Source organism: Apiospora aurea (assembly GCF_038362705.1).
Source record: "Apiospora aurea strain CBS 24483 chromosome Unknown utg000001l_segment0_segment0, whole genome shotgun sequence".
In the NCBI taxonomy this organism is placed as follows: domain Eukaryota; kingdom Fungi; phylum Ascomycota; class Sordariomycetes; order Amphisphaeriales; family Apiosporaceae; genus Apiospora; species Apiospora aurea.
In genome coordinates, this window is record NW_027117388.1 from 45,771 (window position 1) to 64,460 (window position 18,690).

Here is an 18,690-nt window from a genome sequence, read left to right on the forward strand (position 1 = left end):
ACAGTTTGGTGGGGTTGATTGACCCAAGCTCCGCGGGGTCAATTGGAGGCTTACCTAAGTTGCTAAGGCAATCTGGCACTCGAATCCAGCACATCATCAGCCACCGAGTTCAATTGACGTTCTGTGCTGCTGTTCTGCCACCATTGGCAGATCAACTGGATACCTCAGAAGCTATGGCACTTATGCATCAATTCAACTGACAAGCACTTGCAGCATCTTGATTTTGTCAGTAAATTACCTAGCTACATTACATGATCAGGCAATGATAGGTGCTGCCGTCGGGCCGAGCTTCGAAGGCTTTGTCCGGAACCAACCGCGGTGCCTTTACATTCTGTCTTTCAGCGGTCATGGCACCTCGAAGTAAGCAGCATCAATTGCTAACCTACAGTTACAGAGGTGGTGACGTAGCCTGGGCAGTTGCTGCTGCTGAACACAACCCGCCCCACATGAGCTCGTCTGCTTCCAGATGCTGATGGAGCCTTCTGTGTGTAAGGGCAGGCAAGTGTAAATGCAGACAAAGTACTCCCGTAGAGACAACAAGCAGACACTGGCGGACAAATGGGCATTACCCCAGCCTCATGGCTGCGTGCATGTGTTGGAGATGACGGGCAGCCCTGCCCACGGAGCTGATTGGCCAATTGATTGGCGGCTTTTCTCTCGCTTCCCTGTCGTTATGAGCAGGTAAATGTGTCTCACTGCCTGGCTGTCCTGTTCCGAGGTCTTGGATCCTTTCCGGCGTTACCCAGCCAATCCTCTTAAACTTTCGTTAAAGCTCTCGTGGCTGTCTCTCTCTTTCTCCCCCTTCGGACACCTCACCAGCCAAGTACCCCATATACTTCTTTTATTTCCTCCCCTTCCGGCCAGATAAATCCAAGCCTTCGGATATTCCACCATGTCGGCCTTCAGAAGCCCTGCCATTCGCGCCTCTCTCCGCACCCTCGCTCGCCGCTCCACCCCGGCGGCCCGTGTCGCGCCGCGGAGAAGCTATGCCAGCCAGCATGGCCCCGACCATCAATCCAGCGACATGCCTTGGTAAGCCGGCATCTCCTTCGCCCCAGGAGAGCCACGGATTGCATACATACTCTCACATCTCACACATGATCTGACACGCATCGCAGGATGATTGCCGCCGGCGGCGTCACAGTGGCTGGCCTTGCCTACTTGCTGCCCTCCGGCTCCGGCGCCAAGAAGAGCAGCGGCAGCCATCATGGCGAAGAGGAGAAGCACGATGATCAGCACAAACCCGCTCCGTCCGAAGGCAAGGAGGATGAAGGCAAGGAGGATGAAGCACCTCCCGATTCCGAGGAGAAGAAGAAGGGGAAGAAAGAGGATGCGCCCGAAAAGCCGGGTCAAGAGTCTTCACCCAAATCCTCGGGTGGTGACCCCAAAGCCTCCCACGGCTCCAGCCAGACGGGTTCTCAGGTGCCTCCTCCTCCGGCTGACAACAAGTCCGCTGCCGAGTCCAGCGACGAGAAGAAGGAGGCCCACGAAGAGGACAAGAAGATAGTGAGTCCATGCGCATATACCTGTTTACGTTACCTGACCGGATGGTGCTGTCCGAAAAGCGAGAGCTGGCCACTAACCATGATGTTGCTACAGATGGAAAAGCGAGACACGAAAGCGGCCAGCAGCAGCTCCGAGCTGTCCTCCAAGAAGACCGCCGCGGAGAAGCCCTCCGAGGATCCCAAAAAGGGCGAGGGCGAGGCTGTCAAGAAGAGCGGCCCATCCAAGGACGACTAGAGTCTGCCACTTCCTACTTACTGTACGAATACCGTCAAGGGCCAAAGGTTGCCAGTCAGCCAGCAAGCAGATACTAACTGCTGCAGGCCGAAACACAGTGACTCTTCGGTTTGCTTGGGCCATTATCATCCCACCTTATGTGACAACCTTAATCAGTCGTGCATTGCCCACTTATAATATGTCAAGAGTTTTTATCTTACCATGCCACCACCCAAGTTCACATTGCAGCCGATGAGAAAACATACGTACTGAATTGATGTGCATCCAAGTATCTTTCTCTGTTTCCATGTTTCCAAATTCTCACGAAGAAACGAAGACGTTCATTTTTCGGTACGAACTAATGTTAATGAGATGAGAGATTTCACAACCATCCATGCTTGCGCACTGCCCGGCCATTTCCACTTTCCCACCCTCACTCAAAGCGTGCCGGTCTCCTCCACCACCCCATCTTCCTTCCCAACCGCCCCCTTCCGCGCATCCTTCTCCCGCTTCGGATCCAACGGCTTATCCAGCCCCAGCCGGTGGCGGGTGCTGTACGCAGCAATCGCCCCTCCCCCACTCGGGTCCGCCTCGGTCACCAGCTCCTTGCGGCGGGTGTCCACCAGCAGCCGCATCAAGTCGGGCCGCATGTAGTGTCCCGCGAAATCCGCCAGCGACTTGGTCAGGTGCGTCTCGTTCAGGTCGATGTCCACAAGCATCAGCCCGTCAAAGTCCTTGTCGGGCTTGCCGCCGGGCGCCAGGCTGCCGTCGGGGCGGTAGATCCGGGCGTGTCCGTTGTAGGGGGTGGGGTCGGTCTCGGGCTCGACCCCTCGGGCGTGGTCTTCTTGAGGCCCTCGACCGAGAGCCGCTGGAAGGGGGCCAGGGTCCACGTGCCCGTCTCGAGGGCGTACGTGGGCGTCACGAGGTCGCTGGCCGTGTCGGCGTAGTTGGTGGCCGGGTCCGGTTCGACTCTACGCTCAACGCCCGGGTACACGGGCCAGGCCGCGACATGGATTTGCTCGCCCTGGCTGACATTGAGGGACTTGAGGAAGGGGTTCATGTTCTCCCAGCAGTTGAGCTGGCCCAGGCGGCCGATCTCGGTTTCCGTCACGCTCATGAACGTGTCGCCCGCGCCGTCGCCGTACACCAGCTTCTCGACGTGCGTCGGCTTGATCTTGCGGCGGTGGTTCAGGACCTCGCCCGTGGGGGAGATGAGGACCTGCGCCAGGTACAGCGTCGCGTGGTCGATCTCGGCGAAGCCCAGCGACACGAAGATCTGGTTGTCGCGCGCGGCCCGGCGGATCCGCCGCATTTCCTCCGAGTCTACCGCCATGGAGTTCTCGCGGTACTTCTTCAACATGGGCAGGGACTGCAGGTAGTTGACCTTCCACATCCAGTACGGGTATCCGGGAATCCCTGAGAGGAAAAGGGAGTTGCGGTCAGCCTTCGGCACTGCTGACTCCCGGGCCAACAAGGACCATGGCTTTTTTACACAAACAAAACGGGGGACACTCACAGACTTCGGGAAAGGCAACAAGCTTGCATCCAGCCTGGCCCGCTTCATTGATGAAGCGGATGGTTTTCTGGACGCCTCCCTCCAGATCGAACCATCCTGGCTCGGAAGTGACCTGGGATTTTCCAAGTCAGTCTCCACGACCCTGTTTGTCTTGTGTCTAAACGGGTACTGCACTCACAGCGGCAGCCTTGTACTTGGTCAGAGGCATGATGCGTATATATGGTTTCTCCGGGGAGGATCTGGATGGGCAAGTTGGCAATCAAGGGTTGAAAGTCAAGGTTCTCGTAGAAGAGGTTGGTGAGCAGCAGGAGGCAGATGTGGCTATCGAAGGTCGGCCGCCATACCTACTTATATAGACAGAACATGCCTTCAGAACACTGTCTGCGATACCCAATGCAACGGAATAGTAATCGCGCATGCATCCTTTGCCGCTCGCTGGACCACCTCTTGCGCCATCGCCTTCGGGGTCTCATGTGGCAACCCGGGATTTGCTGACGTCTGTCTGTATTGACGTGCTGCCGCAGCCCAAGGGTGTCCCTTCCCTTCTCCCTTCCCCCCTCCTCCCTTCGTGAGGAGTGGTGTCTGCATCTGCATCGGACTGGAGAAATTGAACCACTCAGGTGTTTGGAGCTCCTCGTTTATCCCGAATCCTCTCCCTCAAAATGGTCATCGTCGAAATATGACAAGACGAGGGGGCGAGCCAAGCATGTAAGACTGCACCAACTTACATGCCGATGCTACCTCCAACCAACCGCAGCGTTCCGCGTATAAGGTTCTTATGAGCCATTCAGAGCCAGTCATTGTCGGAAGCATGTCAACACAAATACGGCGAACACTTCATTTCGACACGATAAGGTCCTTGCTTCAGCATGCGGCAATCCCCGTGCGAATTGGCCCCTTCCCCAGAGTACTTCCATTGTCAAATCCCTAGAGCGGCCCCATCGAACCAAATCCCGTACCCGGGATATCTCGGAATCTTACGCCGTTTGAATCTGAAGTATGGAGAAGCACACTTGGCGACATGAGGTGTTTTCTATGTACGCTCAGTTCCTTCCACCTTCTGTAGCGCGAATGTCGAGCTTGGTTTCACCAACTTCGCGCAGGCCGTCCACCAGGTCGTACATCCAAAGGTAACATGAAGCGCGCGGAAAGGTGGGCAGGATGACCACCGCGTTGCAGACTTGGGGCTTACATATATACAACCCACCAACTGTGAGAGATCGATCATAAGGTAGACCACAAATGGCAAAAGTACCAAGATCTGCGTTGGCTCGCTTGTGGCGCAAACAGCATTGGCCTCCTTGGGCAATATTTGCTCCTCTTGCATATCAGGAGGCCAGCTCGCCTTATACGCCTATCGAGCGGTCCTAAGGATGTATGTATGTATGTACTTATATATACAGGTCGAAAGCCAGAAGTGGCAACATGACGATCCATGCTGCAGATCTTTGTCAAGCTCAGATCTTTGTCAAGCCCAGGGCTGGTGATGCTCGTTCACCAACGAGTCGGTTGCAAGTTCCAATGATATTGATACCTCTACAATCACACTTTCGTCTGACGCCACTTCCATGCCGCCTAAGATACAAATTAGAGCGATGCTTTGCTTTCTCCGCCGCCCTTCTTCAAGTATGTCTGTCCCTTTCCATGCAACGCATGCACGGCCCCCTTCTTCCTCTTCTCGTATGTGGGGGCCAGGCAAAGACCAGACCAGACCCATCTTCCAGCACAGAAAGACAGAGAGACAAGAAAAAATTGCCGACAAACTTTGGCAGGAATATAGTTAGTAATTACAGCTGTGTTCATGTTGGTACTCTTGACAAATCCGAATTTCCCCTTCCTCCCCTGTTTGGAGGGGTTTGTGTTTTCTCTCATTCTCCAGTAGTAGTAGTAAATCAATACAAGCAGTTCCTTGCTTGGCAATGTTCCCTTTTCTTATGCGCGCCTGAACTTCCGTGTTCCCTTGCCGAGAGATATGATGCTTATGGAGAGAGAAGTGGGGAAGGGCGGCGTCTCACCAGGTGGCCAAGCATAACGACACTGCTTACAGCCGAAACGCGTTCTTCCCCTCCCTCTGTGGTAGCCGTATGTAACCCTACGCTGTAATTGCGTGGCGTAAGGAATGTGAAACCACGAGAATACTGTTGTTGTTGTTGTTGTTGCGTCTGTGCATGTGTGGATGATGAACAAAGGAAAGAGGTGAAGAAGTATCTAGCCACAAGTCTGCAGTGGCTTTGACTCGTACACTTTCGGCAGCGCACCAAGAATGCTGCCCCTCCCACCGTGGCACGTATCCGATGGAGAGTGATATGTGCTGGAGCTCCACAGGCCGTTCTACAACGGTCCCAGTCGGCCAGATCCTAGTCGGCCAGATGAAGATGCCCTGCGGGGGAAGGAATCTAGACCGTTGTGGTTTGTCATAAAAGGCCGTCAATTCGTAAGACGTCCAGCCGCCGTCGGGCGCACCTCATTGGGGTAGCGTTTGCCGGTGTGCTGCAAACAACCAATCTGAGCTAAGGACTCGGGGATCGGCCAAAAGGAGAGGCGGCTGAAGGGTGTCGCGTCCGGTCTATCAGCAAGATTGGTACAAGAGCAAGGGCTCGCCGACGTTCTCGATTTCGGGAATGGTGCATTTCAGGTCGAAGGCCTTGGAGAGAACAATCTTGAATATCTGGACGAGAAGAGTCAGGTCAGAGGGGTTCACCAAAGAGGCGTAAAAGAACCCGGGAGCGGGTGGGTAGAGCATACCTTCTGGACGTTGATGCTGTGGCTGGTACTGCTGAAAATCAGGGCAGCGCGCATCGCCTTGGCAAACCGTCGGGCCTAGACATTTCAAGTATCAGTATGAAGATGCTCGTCGAGAAATGGGCAGTCACAGGCGCCTTTCCCTCTTTCTGTCGTGACCACCGTGGCACCGAAGGACTTACCTGGTTGGAGATCTCCTCTTGGTCCTCGCGCGGGAAGTTGACAAAGTGGTCGTACTTTGTGCCCACCAGGATGGGGATGGCCGTCTTGTTGAAGCCGCGGCCCTGGCGGTACCACTCCTTGATGCTGTTGAGCGTGCTCTTGCGGGTCAGGTCGAACATGAAGAGGATGGCGACGGCGTCGTTGCAGACGAGCGGCAGCATGTTGACGAACTCGCGCTGGCCGCCGAGATCCCAGATGCTGAAGGTGATCTCGGTGTTGCGTATGCTGATGGTCTTCTCCATGAAGTTGACGCCCAACGTCTGGATGTAGTCCTCGTCCCAGCTGCCCTCGACGTACTTGACCATCAGGGATGTCTTGCCGATCTGCGCGTCGCCGACCATGCCGACCTTGATGACGACGTGGTTCCTGCCGTTCTGCGTGGGCTCGGCCGGGTTGGAGGCGGCGCCGTTGCTGCCGCGAGAGGCATGGTCGCTGTAGTGGCGGTCGCCGCCGGCGCCGGACAGGCCCGAAGCCGGCCTGGAGGCTGAGGTCTGGGGTTGTGACGGGGTGCCGGGGGTTGAGTAGCGGCCATTCATGTTCATGTCGTCCGGGAGCGGGGAACTCTGTGGCCGGGTCTGGTCTAGTGACCGATGCCTTCGCTCGTGGCCGTTCTGACCAGGTGCCATGTTGGGCGACCCCTCGATCCCACCTAGCGTGTCGTCGGGCACAGTATTATCGGGTAGCACGTCGGGCGAGGCGAGAGGTGCAAGTGCAGGTGCAAGTGCAGGTGTAGGTGCAGAAGCAGGTGCATGTGTAGGTGCGGCGACAGGGACAGAATCGGACATGGTCATAGTGTCGGGGACGACGTCGTGCGGCGGCGACGCCAGCGGTATGTCTTGGTGGTCCATGTTGTTGTGTGGGTGTCCGTGTGCGTGCGCGCGGGTCGGTGGTGGTGTCTGTGATGTGCTGGCAAGCTGGGGACAGGCAGGATTGCCCAGCGGTGGGGTTTGGAGACGGGGAACCAGAAAGGCGGCAGCCAGTCGCAGCTGGTTCGGTCGGAGGCGGGCTGGTGGACGAAGGCAGTGGGACGGACGAGAGATGCAATGCCGAGCGAACGGAATGCCAACGTTTTTTTCGCGGTCGGGACAGACGGAGGGCCAAAAGAGAGAGAAGGGGGGGGATCGGAGAAATGCCCAGAGAAGAAAAAGGGAGGTCAAATGGAAGAGAGAAAGCGTTGGTTTGGCGAGTGAGGTCAGATCGAAATGGATCGCATCCAGAGCGGGCGGGTCTCAGATCCGCGATGTGCTGCTCAATGCTGCCTTGACGCTGCGGCGGCTAACCTGGGCCTGGACAGACTGGACTGTGCTGTGCTGTGCTGTGCTGTGCGGCGACTATTAGTAGAAGCCAAGCCAAAGTCCACTGCTACGTGAGGAATGATGCTACATGGGCCAGCAGCACTGGGTCGCAAACGAAGAGGGTATGGATGTTCAACAAAGTTATGGATGGGAGCACGAAAGCAATCAACACGGTTGTGATGGATCAATTGATGTCAAGGTTGGTGGGATGTTCGTGCAAATGCAAGCAGATGCAAGTCCCGCCGCAGCAGACGCAATGGCAGGGCAGACAGACTTGGGCGGGCATGGGCATGGGCATGGGCATGGGTGGCATGGGTAGCAGACAGGGACCTGAGAATTGATCAACAGCTGCTAATGCTGGGGTGGATTAGGGTTGATTGTACCTAAACAACGGCCACTACAAGCCTTCTGGTTGGCTGAGGCCGGCCTTGTTGTGTACCGATTGACAGGTACCGGCCTACAGCCAGGCCCTGAACGTACCTAACCTAATGTACTACGCTAGACGGTGCCTCGAGGTACTGTGGCCCTGCTGCTGGCCCCCTTCTAATCTCAACGCAACCGAACAGTTGCCAAAGTATCTGGCTGCGACTGGCAAAGCAAAAACCGACTGCAACGGCGCTGGTTGGGCTGTATTAACCTGTATCGCTAGAGCTTGTTTCGCCCGGCAGCGCGACCCTCATTCCTCGCGCGTGCCAGTGCAGATCGGGGCGGGAGTGAGGGGCGATCCTCCCGAAGCACACACAATCTGAGACTGCAACAAAGAAACGGGTGTGGAGGAAACACGGAACAGAATGCCTGCTTCGGCTCCTTGGAAACGAAACAAACACGCCAGAGGCTGGTACCACGAGAGATGGGAGCCTTGAACCAATCAGAGCGTCGGCACGGAAGGACTGCCATGTTGTCGAGCGAATCCAAACCAATAAGACCACGTTGAGATCTAGACGCGTCGCGACATCGTTGTTGCATGCACTTATTTGGCAGACATGCGAACGGGTAGTAGGCTAGCAATAGGTAGCAACTAGGTCCAAGGCCGGGTGTCGGGTTCACAGCTGAGATACTAAGAGTCGGATTGGACGCAAGCTCTCACGTTCTGTGAGCCGACCAGGAACAACAGGCTGACTGGCAGACTTCTGTCAGCTCCTATGTTTGTCTTTCCCCTTGCGCCCCCTCGTCTGGTTTCACAGAGAGAGGTTGTCTTGTTGCATTGGTAGCCTCCATCCTGTCCATGCAGCAGCATTCATCAGCATTGTTGCATGAAGATGACTTCTCGAACCAGACCGGTAGTGCCGTGTTGACTTGCAAGGAACATCCCCTGACCAACTGGACGGTGATTGACGCGGGGCTAGCTTCATGCCTCCTCATTGGTGACCGGTGTTGATTTTCGACTCGGACGGCCTGCTTCCGATAACTGGCCGGACAGTGTCTGCTGTGACAGTGCGAGAGAGCCCAAGTACAGTAGCCAGGTAGGCAGCTGTGGCCTGGTCGGTCGCTACCAGCCAGCCGCAGCAGCTGGCACTGGCAAAGCTCACGAACTCTCAGCACTGAGCAGTCCGCAGCCCACAGGCTTGCGGAGAAGCACGAGAAGCACGAGAAGCGAACTAGAAGTTCTCGTGTAGCCCCCCCCCCCATGCCCACCTGCCCATGCCCACTGCCTACTATGTACTACTGCCCACTGCCTACTGCCCACTGCCCACTGTCCACTGTCCACTGTCCACCCAAACCGCTTCTTATCGGCCCCGGAGGTCAAGCCACCCTCACGCTCCACAGCTGCCATGGCCAATGGAGCACTCCAAGGCCGCCCGCCCATTCGCATTACTCGGGTTGTATCGTGTACATAGGTTAGGTACTCGTAGTGAAGTCCAGCGATTGAAGGCTGGAATTGATAAGGGATAAGGAAATTAGACTGATGGGCATGGTGCAGCAATCAATTGACATGACCTAATTGCAACGATTCCAATTGGCAGCGAAAGCCGACCTGATCCGACCCGAACCAATTTCTGGAGCTAAAGCACAAGGTCCCTCTTTGCGTCTCTCCCCACGCCCGGCCTTCATCAATCAGGTCAGAGCTTCATCCTCAATTGGTATCGCAACTTCAAATTCACCACCTCTCCCTCACCCTCCGCCACCCTACTCTGTCGCGTACCCCCATCATACACACAATGGCAGCCTCAATCGCGACAAGATGCCTGCGGGCAACCCGTGCGCCCTACAGCCTCTTCAAGCTTGCCCAGGCTGCTCCCGTCGCCCGGCCCAGCACCCGCTTCCCTCTGTCCGCTTTTCGGACTTTCTCGACCACTCCCCTCAGTAAGTTGGGCATCGCCACGCACGAGCCAAGATGAAGTCATGGCAGCATAACTGACCAGCATGCGCCACCATAGGGGAGATCCGCAAATACACCAAAGACCACGAATGGGTCGACCTGAGCGCCGATAAGACGAGCGGCGTCATCGGCATCTCCGAGTACGCCGCCGAGGAGCTCGGCGACGTCGTCTACGTCGAGCTGCCCGAGGAGGGCAAGGCCGTCCAGGCCGGCGACGCCATCGGCGCCGTCGAGTCCGTCAAGAGCGCCGCCGACATCAACGCCCCCATCGCCTGCCGCGTCACCTCCGTCAACATGCTCCTCGAGGAGAAGCCCGGCACCATCAACCAGGTCCCCGAGGATGACTCCCACGGCGGCGGCTGGATCGCCAAGGTCGCCGTCGACGAGGCCGGCGTTAAGGACTTTGAGAACCTCATGGACGCCGAGGAGTACAAGGCCTTCACCGGCAGCGAGGAATAGGTCGCACCGCAGATCAGATCGAATCAGAAGGGCGCCATCGGGAAAGGGAGGGACGAGATCATGGGCATTGTTTGCGCCAGAGAAGGAGAGGAGGCCACGGGCACTGCAGGCGTTTGGTTTGCAAAGGGGGTCATGGGTCATGTTCAACATAGATCAATGGGATGCGGTACATACGGTCACATGCAAGTGCCACGCATCCTCGGAACGGGGGCAGAAGTCGTCGAACTGGCTCAACCTTGTATCATAGACGAAACAACCACGCAAATAGGGGGTATTCTTCCTCGTCAATCAAAACAGCGCAAGCTAGGCAAAACTACGCGTTCTACAACTCTCTCTTTTCGTGGTCCGTTGCATTGCATTTCATGGTATCTTTTTGTATTCCATAGTGTCTCTTCAACCCGAACTCCCACCTGTACTTAGGCGGGAACCCACTTCTCGGCGCCTTGCTGGTTCACTTCGCGCTCAGCGTTGATGACATCGAGGATCTTCTGGGCCCCCTTGTCCGTCAAGGCCTGCGCGATCTTCTTGCCAAAGGCCACCGCCTCCTCCCGCGTCGTGATCTGCTCCTCCATCTCGGCATCGGCGCCCTCGGTGCCGTCCACGCTGACCACGGTAGACACCATGCGCAGCGTGTTGCCCTCGATCCACTTGGTCTCGACGCCAATGGGGATGCTGCAGCCGCCCTCGAGCGTGCGCATGACGCTCCGCTCCGCCTCGGCCTCGAGCATGACCTTGTCGTTCTGGAAGGGCTTCAGGAGGGCCAAGGTCGTCGCATCGTCCGCCCGGGCCTCGAGGCCGAGCCCGCCCTGACCGACGGCATGCAGCATGCCCCCGAAGCGCTCTCGAGGTACTGGCTGGCGCGGGCCAGCAGGTTCATGCGCGACAGACCGGCCGCCGCGAGGATCAGGACCGTGTACTCGCTGTCCTCGGCGTCGAGCTTGCGGAGGCGCGTGTCGATGTTGCCGCGCATGTCGCGGAACTCGAGCCCGGGGTATTTCCGTCGGATCTGGGCCATGCGGCGAACGCTACTGGTGCCGACCACGCTGCCCTTAGGTAAATCGGCGAGGGATTTGTATTTGCCTTGGAGGGACTTCTTGACGACGACGACGTCGCGGGGGTCTTCGCGCTCGGGGATGCAGGCGAGGACGCAGCCGTCGGGCAGGCTGGTGGGCATGTCCTTGAGGGAGTGCACGACTAAATCGAGTTCCTTGGCGACCAGGCCGGCCTCGAGCTCGTTGGTCCAGAGGCCCTTGCCGCCCGACTTGTCGAAGTTGTAGAGGGCGGTGATCTTGTCCTTGTCGGCGAGGGAGTCCATGCCACGGATCTCGAACTTGACGTGGGGGTGCAGCTTGCTCAGCGAGGCGACGACGAAGTCGGCCTGCTTCATGGCCAGGGCCGACTTGCGGGTGCCGACGCGGACGGTGGTCGCCGAAGACTTGGAGTCGGACGTCGTGATGACGGGCTGGGTGGCGGCGGTCGACATGCTGGCGGTTGGATGGAAGGAGAGAGACGGAGAGACGGGACGAGAGGGCGTGTTGAAACTCGAATTGGGTGCAAGGGTCAGTCAATTGGTGATGCTCTTGCTGTCGTCGTCTTCGGGATTGATCAGGACAGCCGCAATTGACTTTTTGGTAGTGTTCCGAGGTAGGCCAGCCGCTGCTAGTTTGGGTTAATTGCAGCTCGTTCCGCGGGGCTGTCCAGCGATTTTGGAGGGGTAAATCTGTCAGCAAGCAGCTAAAAGTCGGGTCCTGGAGGTGGGGCAGATGCGAACTGGAGCTGGTCTCACAGAAACATCAGTGACGCGTGTGCCTGCAGGGGTCGTCGAGGGGTCAGTGAACGGCTCCAAGGATGGCTGTCCATGGGACGAAGTTGCTCAAGTGAGTGTGTGTGTATGTGCTATCACCGACCACCACCACCACCACGATTCCGTATATCCCATCCTGGCCCAATGGAGAGTAAGATGATGATATATCTCATTTGGCTCCATCGTATCTTGTATGGGTGGACTGGACTGGACTGTGACTCTGCTTCTCCTGGAAATGCTAGAAACACCATGCCATCAAATGTCACATCCTATCGGATCCCAGCGACACGTATGCATGCCGTCTACCTAGGCATCCAATTCAATCTCCTCTGCCGCTTCATGTCAGACTTTAGACTCTCGGCGCCTCCCGTGACACCACCGTTAGAGCCTTCTATAACCGGTTTGCTCTTCTCGGCTTTTTGCTTTAACTCCGGACCAGAGTCAGCCTCGTGCCTCGTGGCAATGCCACTAATGCAGGCCTGCCTGCGCGATCTACCCAGGGTTGGCAGGGTTCTTTCTGAGACGTCGATACCTTAACCTGCCATACATATCTCGCATCTGCTTGCCTGCGTTCGATTTTTCCGACAGCCGAGATCCGTCGTGGGCAATTCCCGCTTCCTAAGTCCCGCCCGAGACAGACGAATCCGGATCCCGCGTCGAGTCACATGGACAGGTTGGACTACCACAAGTGTGCCCGTCGACGGCGAGATGGCCAGTTCGTCGGATCCGTGGTTTCCTTGCTGATGTCATGTCCCCATCACTGGTCCTAACACCCGTACTGCCTGTTCAACGAAGTATGGCCGAAGGCGATGACCTACACAAGACACTGGGTCGTGCCGTATCACTGGGCAACTATTCTGGTTGAGTTACCACTCGTACGGGGACCTTCTACATGACATCGTCACACACTTCACCAGGATCGTCAGCGACGGCGATATTGTCCCTCGGGGTTCCCGTGTTCGGCTTTCGAGACTCGACACTCGTCATGGTTCGATGTGAAGTAATGCGTCGCTTCATCTTGCCATGGACGACAGTAATACTCTCGCCTTATGCGTAGTACCAGGCATATCACGAACTGTGAACTGCAGGCTGATCTTATATCCAGCAGCTGGTTGCATCTCCCCATCTTCAAGATACGGGTTATAAAGACACCTCCCCATGGTATTGAGTCCATGGGCTTCTTCAGAGTCCAAGTCATTTTCAGACCCCCAAAAGTGCCAAACTCATCTGTATTCAAAGGGTTGCATCGTCTCTTACTCCCATCGACTTCCAATCCAATGCACGAGGCACCATTAAAGATGAGAAACTACGTCGCGCCGAGCAGCTTGATCCTCTTCGCCAGCTTGGGCATGGGGAGCCACATCAAGCACCAGACCCTCCCAGCTCTTTCCTCGACGATATCAGCTCGTGCACCCCTGAGCACCAGTACGGGCTCCAGGTGCGGCAAGGGCTACACCTACTGCGGCTATATGCTCCAGGCAGACGGGCATAGCAAGTCTCCCATCTCTTTCTCGCACACTTGGAAAAAAATACGAAGAGAAGAGAGGGGAAAACACGTACTGACGGAACACAGACTTCTCCCCCGACGTCATCAACAAGACCTACTGCGACGGCCTCCAGTCGTACTGCCCCAACAACGTCCCCAAGACCTCGCCCAACCAGGCCGTCTTCATCTGCATGAACGACGCCCCCGCCAGCATCGAACTCATGTGCGCCTGCAGCGGCAAGTGCCTCGACGAGCCGGCCAGCAACAACATCGCCCACTGCGACTCGGCCTGCGCGAGCCCCCAGAAGGGATGCAGTGATTAGTTTTGTGGCTACTCGGGTGAGGATGGGAACACCCTTCTTCACAGAGAACAAATTGAACCGGCTTAGAATGGCGATATTCATATGGGCGGCCGTGCTAGAGATAATTAGTAACCAGGCCATTCACTTCATCTCATTTTGCTCCCGTCCGTCTTTGCATAGCTGTTCATCTCCGTGGATAGGTCAGATGTCAGCCGCCAAACCTGACTTGCGTAATGCTATTCTTAGGCAATACACTGCTGGTTTGCAAGTCGCGTCATCTTGCTGGACTTGGCAATTCGATAGACACGTAAGGGGTCGTCAGTCATTCCACTCTCAGGACAGAGTCGATGTTGAGTGGTGTATCGGCCGGAAGCCCCGCCCTGGTTGACGCGGCGGTTCTGATAAAAACGGGGGTGCGTAGATTGGCCAATTGATCTGCGATCATATGTCATCTGATATTTGACTGGGTATTGTCACTACCTAATGTACGGACATCTCCCTCCCGGAGCCGTTGAATGTGTAGCATAAGATGCCGTGCGTAAGATTGTGGGTTAGGTGAATCGTTTACGCGTATAGTATTTCTTAGGATTGCAACCGATTTAATTCCTATAATCGTTACCCAGTGACGAAGGCTGCGCAGCAAACCGGCTAAGGAGCTCCTGTTAATATAGTTTTAGGTGCCCACATTGGGGGGGGGCGGTGCCTGTTCTGGTCGCCTGGAAGCGTGCGCAGGAATGCGCTGCGGGCAGAAGCTGCGAGTTCCGGTCTCAGGAGGGCCAAGGGGCTAGCAGCCGTCCATCCCCAGCCGCTATCTAGATCCTTCGGTCGCCCCTCATAAGAAGAAGAAGAAGGAGAAGGAGAAGAAGAAGAAGAAGAAGAAAAGAAAAGAAACGAACGATACAAAGACTTCGTTGCAACGCCTTACCTGCCCTGGTGCCTAAATCCGAAACCGAGACCTGGCCATCCCCTCTAAAAACAAACAACAATACATACATACTTACATTATTATTATTCCCCTTCTACTTCCGTACTCGGCCGCTGCTCTTCTTTGGGTCTCGAATACATACACAGGTAAGTGCACGTACGCACTATGAGCATAAGCATGAGCATGAGCATGAGCATGAACCCGAACAGCGTGCGCATATTGGACGGCGGCCTCGGCACCTCATTGGAGGATCGCTACGGCGCAGTGTTCGACGACTCGACCCCGCTATGGTCGTCGCACTTGATCGTCTCCGACCCAGACACGCTGCTGGCCTGCCAGAGGGACTTTGTGCAGGCCGGCGCCGACGTGCTGCTCACCGCCACCTACCAGATCTCCATCGAGGGCTTCGCCAGGACCAAAGTGCCCCAGTACCCCGACGGCATCCCCAGGTTCGTCATTGAGCGCTACCTGGCCAACGCCGTCAAGATTGCGGAGAAGGCGGCGGCGACGAAAACAAAAAATGGCGGTGCACAGAGCAGCAGCTCGGCAGCCACGCCGGCCAGTCTGGCCTTGAGCCTGGGCCCTTATGGAGCCTGCATGATCCCCGGCCAGGAGTATAGCGGGAGATACGATGACGAGCACAACACCGAGGAGGCCCTGTACCGGTGGCACCTCGAGCGGCTGCGCCTGTTCACCAACGTTCAGGGCCTGATGGACCGCATCACCTACGTCGCCTTCGAGACCCTGCCCCGCCTGGACGAGATCCGCGCGGTGCGGAGGGCCTTCCACGACGCGCACCTGGGCAGCAAGAAGTTTTGGATCTCGTGCGTCTTCCCGGGCGAGGCCAACCTGCTGCCGGACGGGACCGCCATCGACCGCGCCGTCAAGGGGATGCTGGAGCCCCTAAGTGGCGGTGGCGGCTGTGCCCAACCCTGGGGCATCGGAATCAACTGCACCAAGATGAACAAGCTTCCTAGCCTCATCCGTAGTTACGCCCAAAGCGTCCGAAACTTGACAGCGTCTCTTTCCGGATTGGGAACCGCGCCTTGCTTGCTACTCTACCCGGACGGCACTAAGGGTGAGGTTTACAACACGACCACCAAGAAGTGGGAGAAGCAGGCGGACACGCGAGAAGCGGGCCACCAGGTGCGTTTCCTTCCCCCAAGCTTTCCTGCTATATCCAGCTTTCGCTGCTACTCACATGCTCACTACAACCTGTGCTTGTTCTAGGAGCCCTGGGCCAAGGACCTTGCCAGCATTGTGCGGACGACGCAGGACCAGGGCGTCTTCAGTTCGTTCGTGGTGGGCGGCTGCTGCAAAGCATCGGCTGTCGACATCAGTGAGCTGTGCCGGGAATTCCCAGGACCCTCTTCCTCGTGTACATGACTCGTCACGTCATATCCGTCTAATAAGATGCAAATTGCCCTTAAAACCAGACCCAACAGCTCTCTCCCGCCCTAGTCCCAGCTATCCGTCTCCCAGCCGATTCCCAGCACGCCACTGCAGGGATACCCACCCAGGCCAGGCCAATTGAGAATGTCGAGGGTAGGCCGTAGTGGTCGGAAGGCCCTTCCCACCAGGGCCTAGACCCCCCAGACCCAGCTGTCAATAGCCCAGAACCTTTTTTTTTCTTTCTTTCTTTCTTTCGTCCTCGTCTTCACGATGCCTTGCCCTGGAAGGCTGGAAACGGCGGTCGCGGGACTTTCCAGTCTAGTCGTCTGCCCGTCGCTCTCCCAAGGTCCACCAAGTGTTGAAAATTCTCCAAATCTATCCTCTAGTCCCCGATCTCCGGAAATGGCCTCCCATGGGGAAACAGTATATGCAGGAGGAGGTGCGGCTGCGATAGCGGAACCACCGAGTAGCACATCATATCGAAGGACCTATATCCAACAAGTCTTTATAATGGCGGCCATGGGAGCTCACCACCACCTCGTCGCTTTTTCCTTGCGCGTACCTGCATTAGTGTGTCCTCGTCGTTGTTGTGTTCTCCCAGCAGTCTCCTAGGATAAGGTTGTGTCAGAACATCGGACGCCCTTCCTGCGGATCAAAGACTACCAATGGCTACCGTCACGACCATTGCGGGGGTGCCGCCGCCGGCATTCGAGTCCCAGCATCACGACCATGGGATTCATCAGCATAAGGACCCCGAGAAGGCGCAGCACCTCCAGCAGGAGGAGAAGGACCCCTATGCGCCGCAGCTCAACGTCGGCGGCCATGGCGGCACCCAGAGGCGGCTGAAGAACTACCAGGTGACCATGATCGGCATCACCAGCGGCATTGGTACTGGTCTCTTCATCGGTACGGGCTCGGCCTATGCCAAGGCCGGTCCCGCCGGTCTGCTGCTGGCCTTCATCATCGTCGGAGGTGTTCTTTGGTGTGTGATGCAGAGTATCGCCGAGCTGGCAACGTTGGTATGTCCAGTCCCCTGGATGCTTGCTTGACATGATATGGACACTGACCGGCGACTGCACAACAGATCCCTACGGCTGGATCCTTCCCTCACTGGGCTACCAGATTCATCGACCCGGCGGTCGGCTTCTCGCTGGCCATCTCCTACGGTTACTGTTTTACGATAGCCATCGCCTCTGAATGTTCCGCCGCCGCCATCCTTGTCTCGTACTGGTCCGATATATCACCGGCCGTGGTCATCAGCATCTCGCTAGCCCTGATATTAGCCGTCAATCTGATGAGCGTCCGGTTCTTCGGCGAGACCGAGGTCATCACGGGCGCCATCAAGGTGACCTGTTTCATTGGCCTGCTCCTCGTCTCCATCGTCATCACGTCCGGCGGCGCGCCCAACCACGAGAAGGTCGGCTTCAAGTACTGGCACGACCCGGGCGCCTGGACCGACTTCCACGGCATCACGGGCTCGACGGGCCACTTCCTGGGCTTCCTCTCGGCCTTTGTGAACGCGAGTTTCAGCTTCATCGGTGTCGAGACCGTCGTCATCACCGCCGCCGAGGCCGTCAACCCCCACAAGACCATCCCCAGCTCCGCCCGCAACGTCACCTACCGCATCGCCATCTTCTACATCCTCGGCGCTCTGTTTATCAGTCTGATCGTCGACCCTCGCAACGCCTCTCTGACATCGGGCACGGGCAACGCCAACAGCTCGCCCTGGGTCATCGCCATCCGCGAGGCCGGCATCAGCGTGCTGCCCAGCATCGTCAACGCCTGCATCATGATCTCGGCCTGGTCCGCGGGCAACTCGTACTGCTGGGTCGGGTCCCGCATGATCGTGGCCATGACGACGGACCGCCAGCTCCCCCAGATCTTCGGCCGCACCACCAAGAACGGCGTGCCCTGGGTGGCCGTCATCGCCGCCTGGCTGTTCGGCCCGCTGGCCTACCTCAGTCTCGGCGCGGGTGGCGCCGCGCAGGCCTTCTCGTGGCTCCTCAACCTCAGCACCGTGGCCGGCCTGGTCGCGTGGGCGACGCTCTGCTTTTGCTACATCCGTTTCCACCGCGCCATGAAGGTGCAGCGGGTCAGCCGCGACACGCTACCGTGGAAGTCGCCCTTCCAACCCTACACGGCCTGGATCGGCTTCATCGGCTCGTCGTTCATCGTGCTCATCACGGGCTTCCCCGTCTTCCTCAAGGGCAACTTCACGGCCTCGGGCTTCATTGCGGCCTATGTCGGCATCCCCATCTTCGTGATCCCCATCATCATCTGGAAGCTCGTGCACAAGACAAAGGTAAGCGATTACGCATTTGACCCATGTATGGACTCGTGCGCTAACAACCAATTGTTGCAGTTCATCCGAGCACGCGATGTAGACCTCTGGTCAGGTCGCCTCCCCGAGGGTTCTTAGGGAAACCCCGTTCTTGGGCTTGCGATTGCACGAAAGAGAATGCCTGCATCTTCTGGTGGGATGCTGCTAGATCTTTTCCGCCCATGCGT

At 57.1% G+C, this 18,690-nt stretch overlaps 8 protein-coding genes across 8 annotated transcripts; 5 read left to right on the forward strand and 3 right to left on the reverse strand.

The window, feature by feature from the left end:
* Positions 1-892: 892 nt before the first annotated feature.
* Positions 893-1,740, forward strand: PG986_000021 (uncharacterized protein; the record flags this gene model as incomplete). Its single annotated transcript, XM_066836243.1, has 3 exons — positions 893-1,032; positions 1,119-1,506; positions 1,600-1,740. The coding sequence occupies 3 exons, from the start codon at positions 893-895 to the stop codon at positions 1,738-1,740; spliced, it is 669 nt and encodes a 222-aa protein (XP_066705136.1).
* A 416-nt stretch (positions 1,741-2,156) lies between these two features.
* PG986_000022 (uncharacterized protein) lies at positions 2,157-3,443 on the reverse strand (the record flags this gene model as incomplete). The annotated part of the gene is made up of 4 exons (XM_066836244.1): positions 2,157-2,481; positions 2,547-3,135; positions 3,236-3,347; positions 3,414-3,443. 4 exons carry the CDS (start codon positions 3,441-3,443, stop codon positions 2,157-2,159), a joined length of 1,056 nt encoding a protein of 351 aa, XP_066705137.1.
* A 2,361-nt stretch (positions 3,444-5,804) lies between these two features.
* PG986_000023 (P-loop containing nucleoside triphosphate hydrolase protein) lies at positions 5,805-7,047 on the reverse strand (the record flags this gene model as incomplete). The annotated part of the gene is made up of 3 exons (XM_066836245.1): positions 5,805-5,903; positions 5,981-6,055; positions 6,160-7,047. 3 exons carry the CDS (start codon positions 7,045-7,047, stop codon positions 5,805-5,807), a joined length of 1,062 nt encoding a protein of 353 aa, XP_066705138.1.
* Positions 7,048-9,653: 2,606 nt separating this feature from the next.
* PG986_000024 (glycine cleavage H-protein) lies at positions 9,654-10,273 on the forward strand (the record flags this gene model as incomplete). The annotated part of the gene is made up of 2 exons (XM_066836246.1): positions 9,654-9,798; positions 9,873-10,273. The coding sequence occupies 2 exons, from the start codon at positions 9,654-9,656 to the stop codon at positions 10,271-10,273; spliced, it is 546 nt and encodes a 181-aa protein (XP_066705139.1).
* Positions 10,274-10,689: 416 nt separating this feature from the next.
* PG986_000025 (porphobilinogen deaminase) lies at positions 10,690-11,756 on the reverse strand (the record flags this gene model as incomplete). The annotated part of the gene is made up of 2 exons (XM_066836247.1): positions 10,690-11,123; positions 11,162-11,756. 2 exons carry the CDS (start codon positions 11,754-11,756, stop codon positions 10,690-10,692), a joined length of 1,029 nt encoding a protein of 342 aa, XP_066705140.1.
* A 1,619-nt stretch (positions 11,757-13,375) lies between these two features.
* PG986_000026 (uncharacterized protein) lies at positions 13,376-13,886 on the forward strand (the record flags this gene model as incomplete). The annotated part of the gene is made up of 2 exons (XM_066836248.1): positions 13,376-13,568; positions 13,651-13,886. The coding sequence occupies 2 exons, from the start codon at positions 13,376-13,378 to the stop codon at positions 13,884-13,886; spliced, it is 429 nt and encodes a 142-aa protein (XP_066705141.1).
* A 1,069-nt stretch (positions 13,887-14,955) lies between these two features.
* PG986_000027 (Homocysteine S-methyltransferase) lies at positions 14,956-16,176 on the forward strand (the record flags this gene model as incomplete). Its single annotated transcript, XM_066836249.1, has 2 exons — positions 14,956-15,936; positions 16,024-16,176. The coding sequence occupies 2 exons, from the start codon at positions 14,956-14,958 to the stop codon at positions 16,174-16,176; spliced, it is 1,134 nt and encodes a 377-aa protein (XP_066705142.1).
* Positions 16,177-16,847: 671 nt separating this feature from the next.
* On the forward strand, positions 16,848-18,601 carry PG986_000028 (putative general amino acid permease; the record flags this gene model as incomplete). The annotated part of the gene is made up of 3 exons (XM_066836250.1): positions 16,848-17,201; positions 17,267-18,484; positions 18,545-18,601. The coding sequence occupies 3 exons, from the start codon at positions 16,848-16,850 to the stop codon at positions 18,599-18,601; spliced, it is 1,629 nt and encodes a 542-aa protein (XP_066705143.1).
* Between the last annotated feature and the right edge of the window lie 89 nt (positions 18,602-18,690).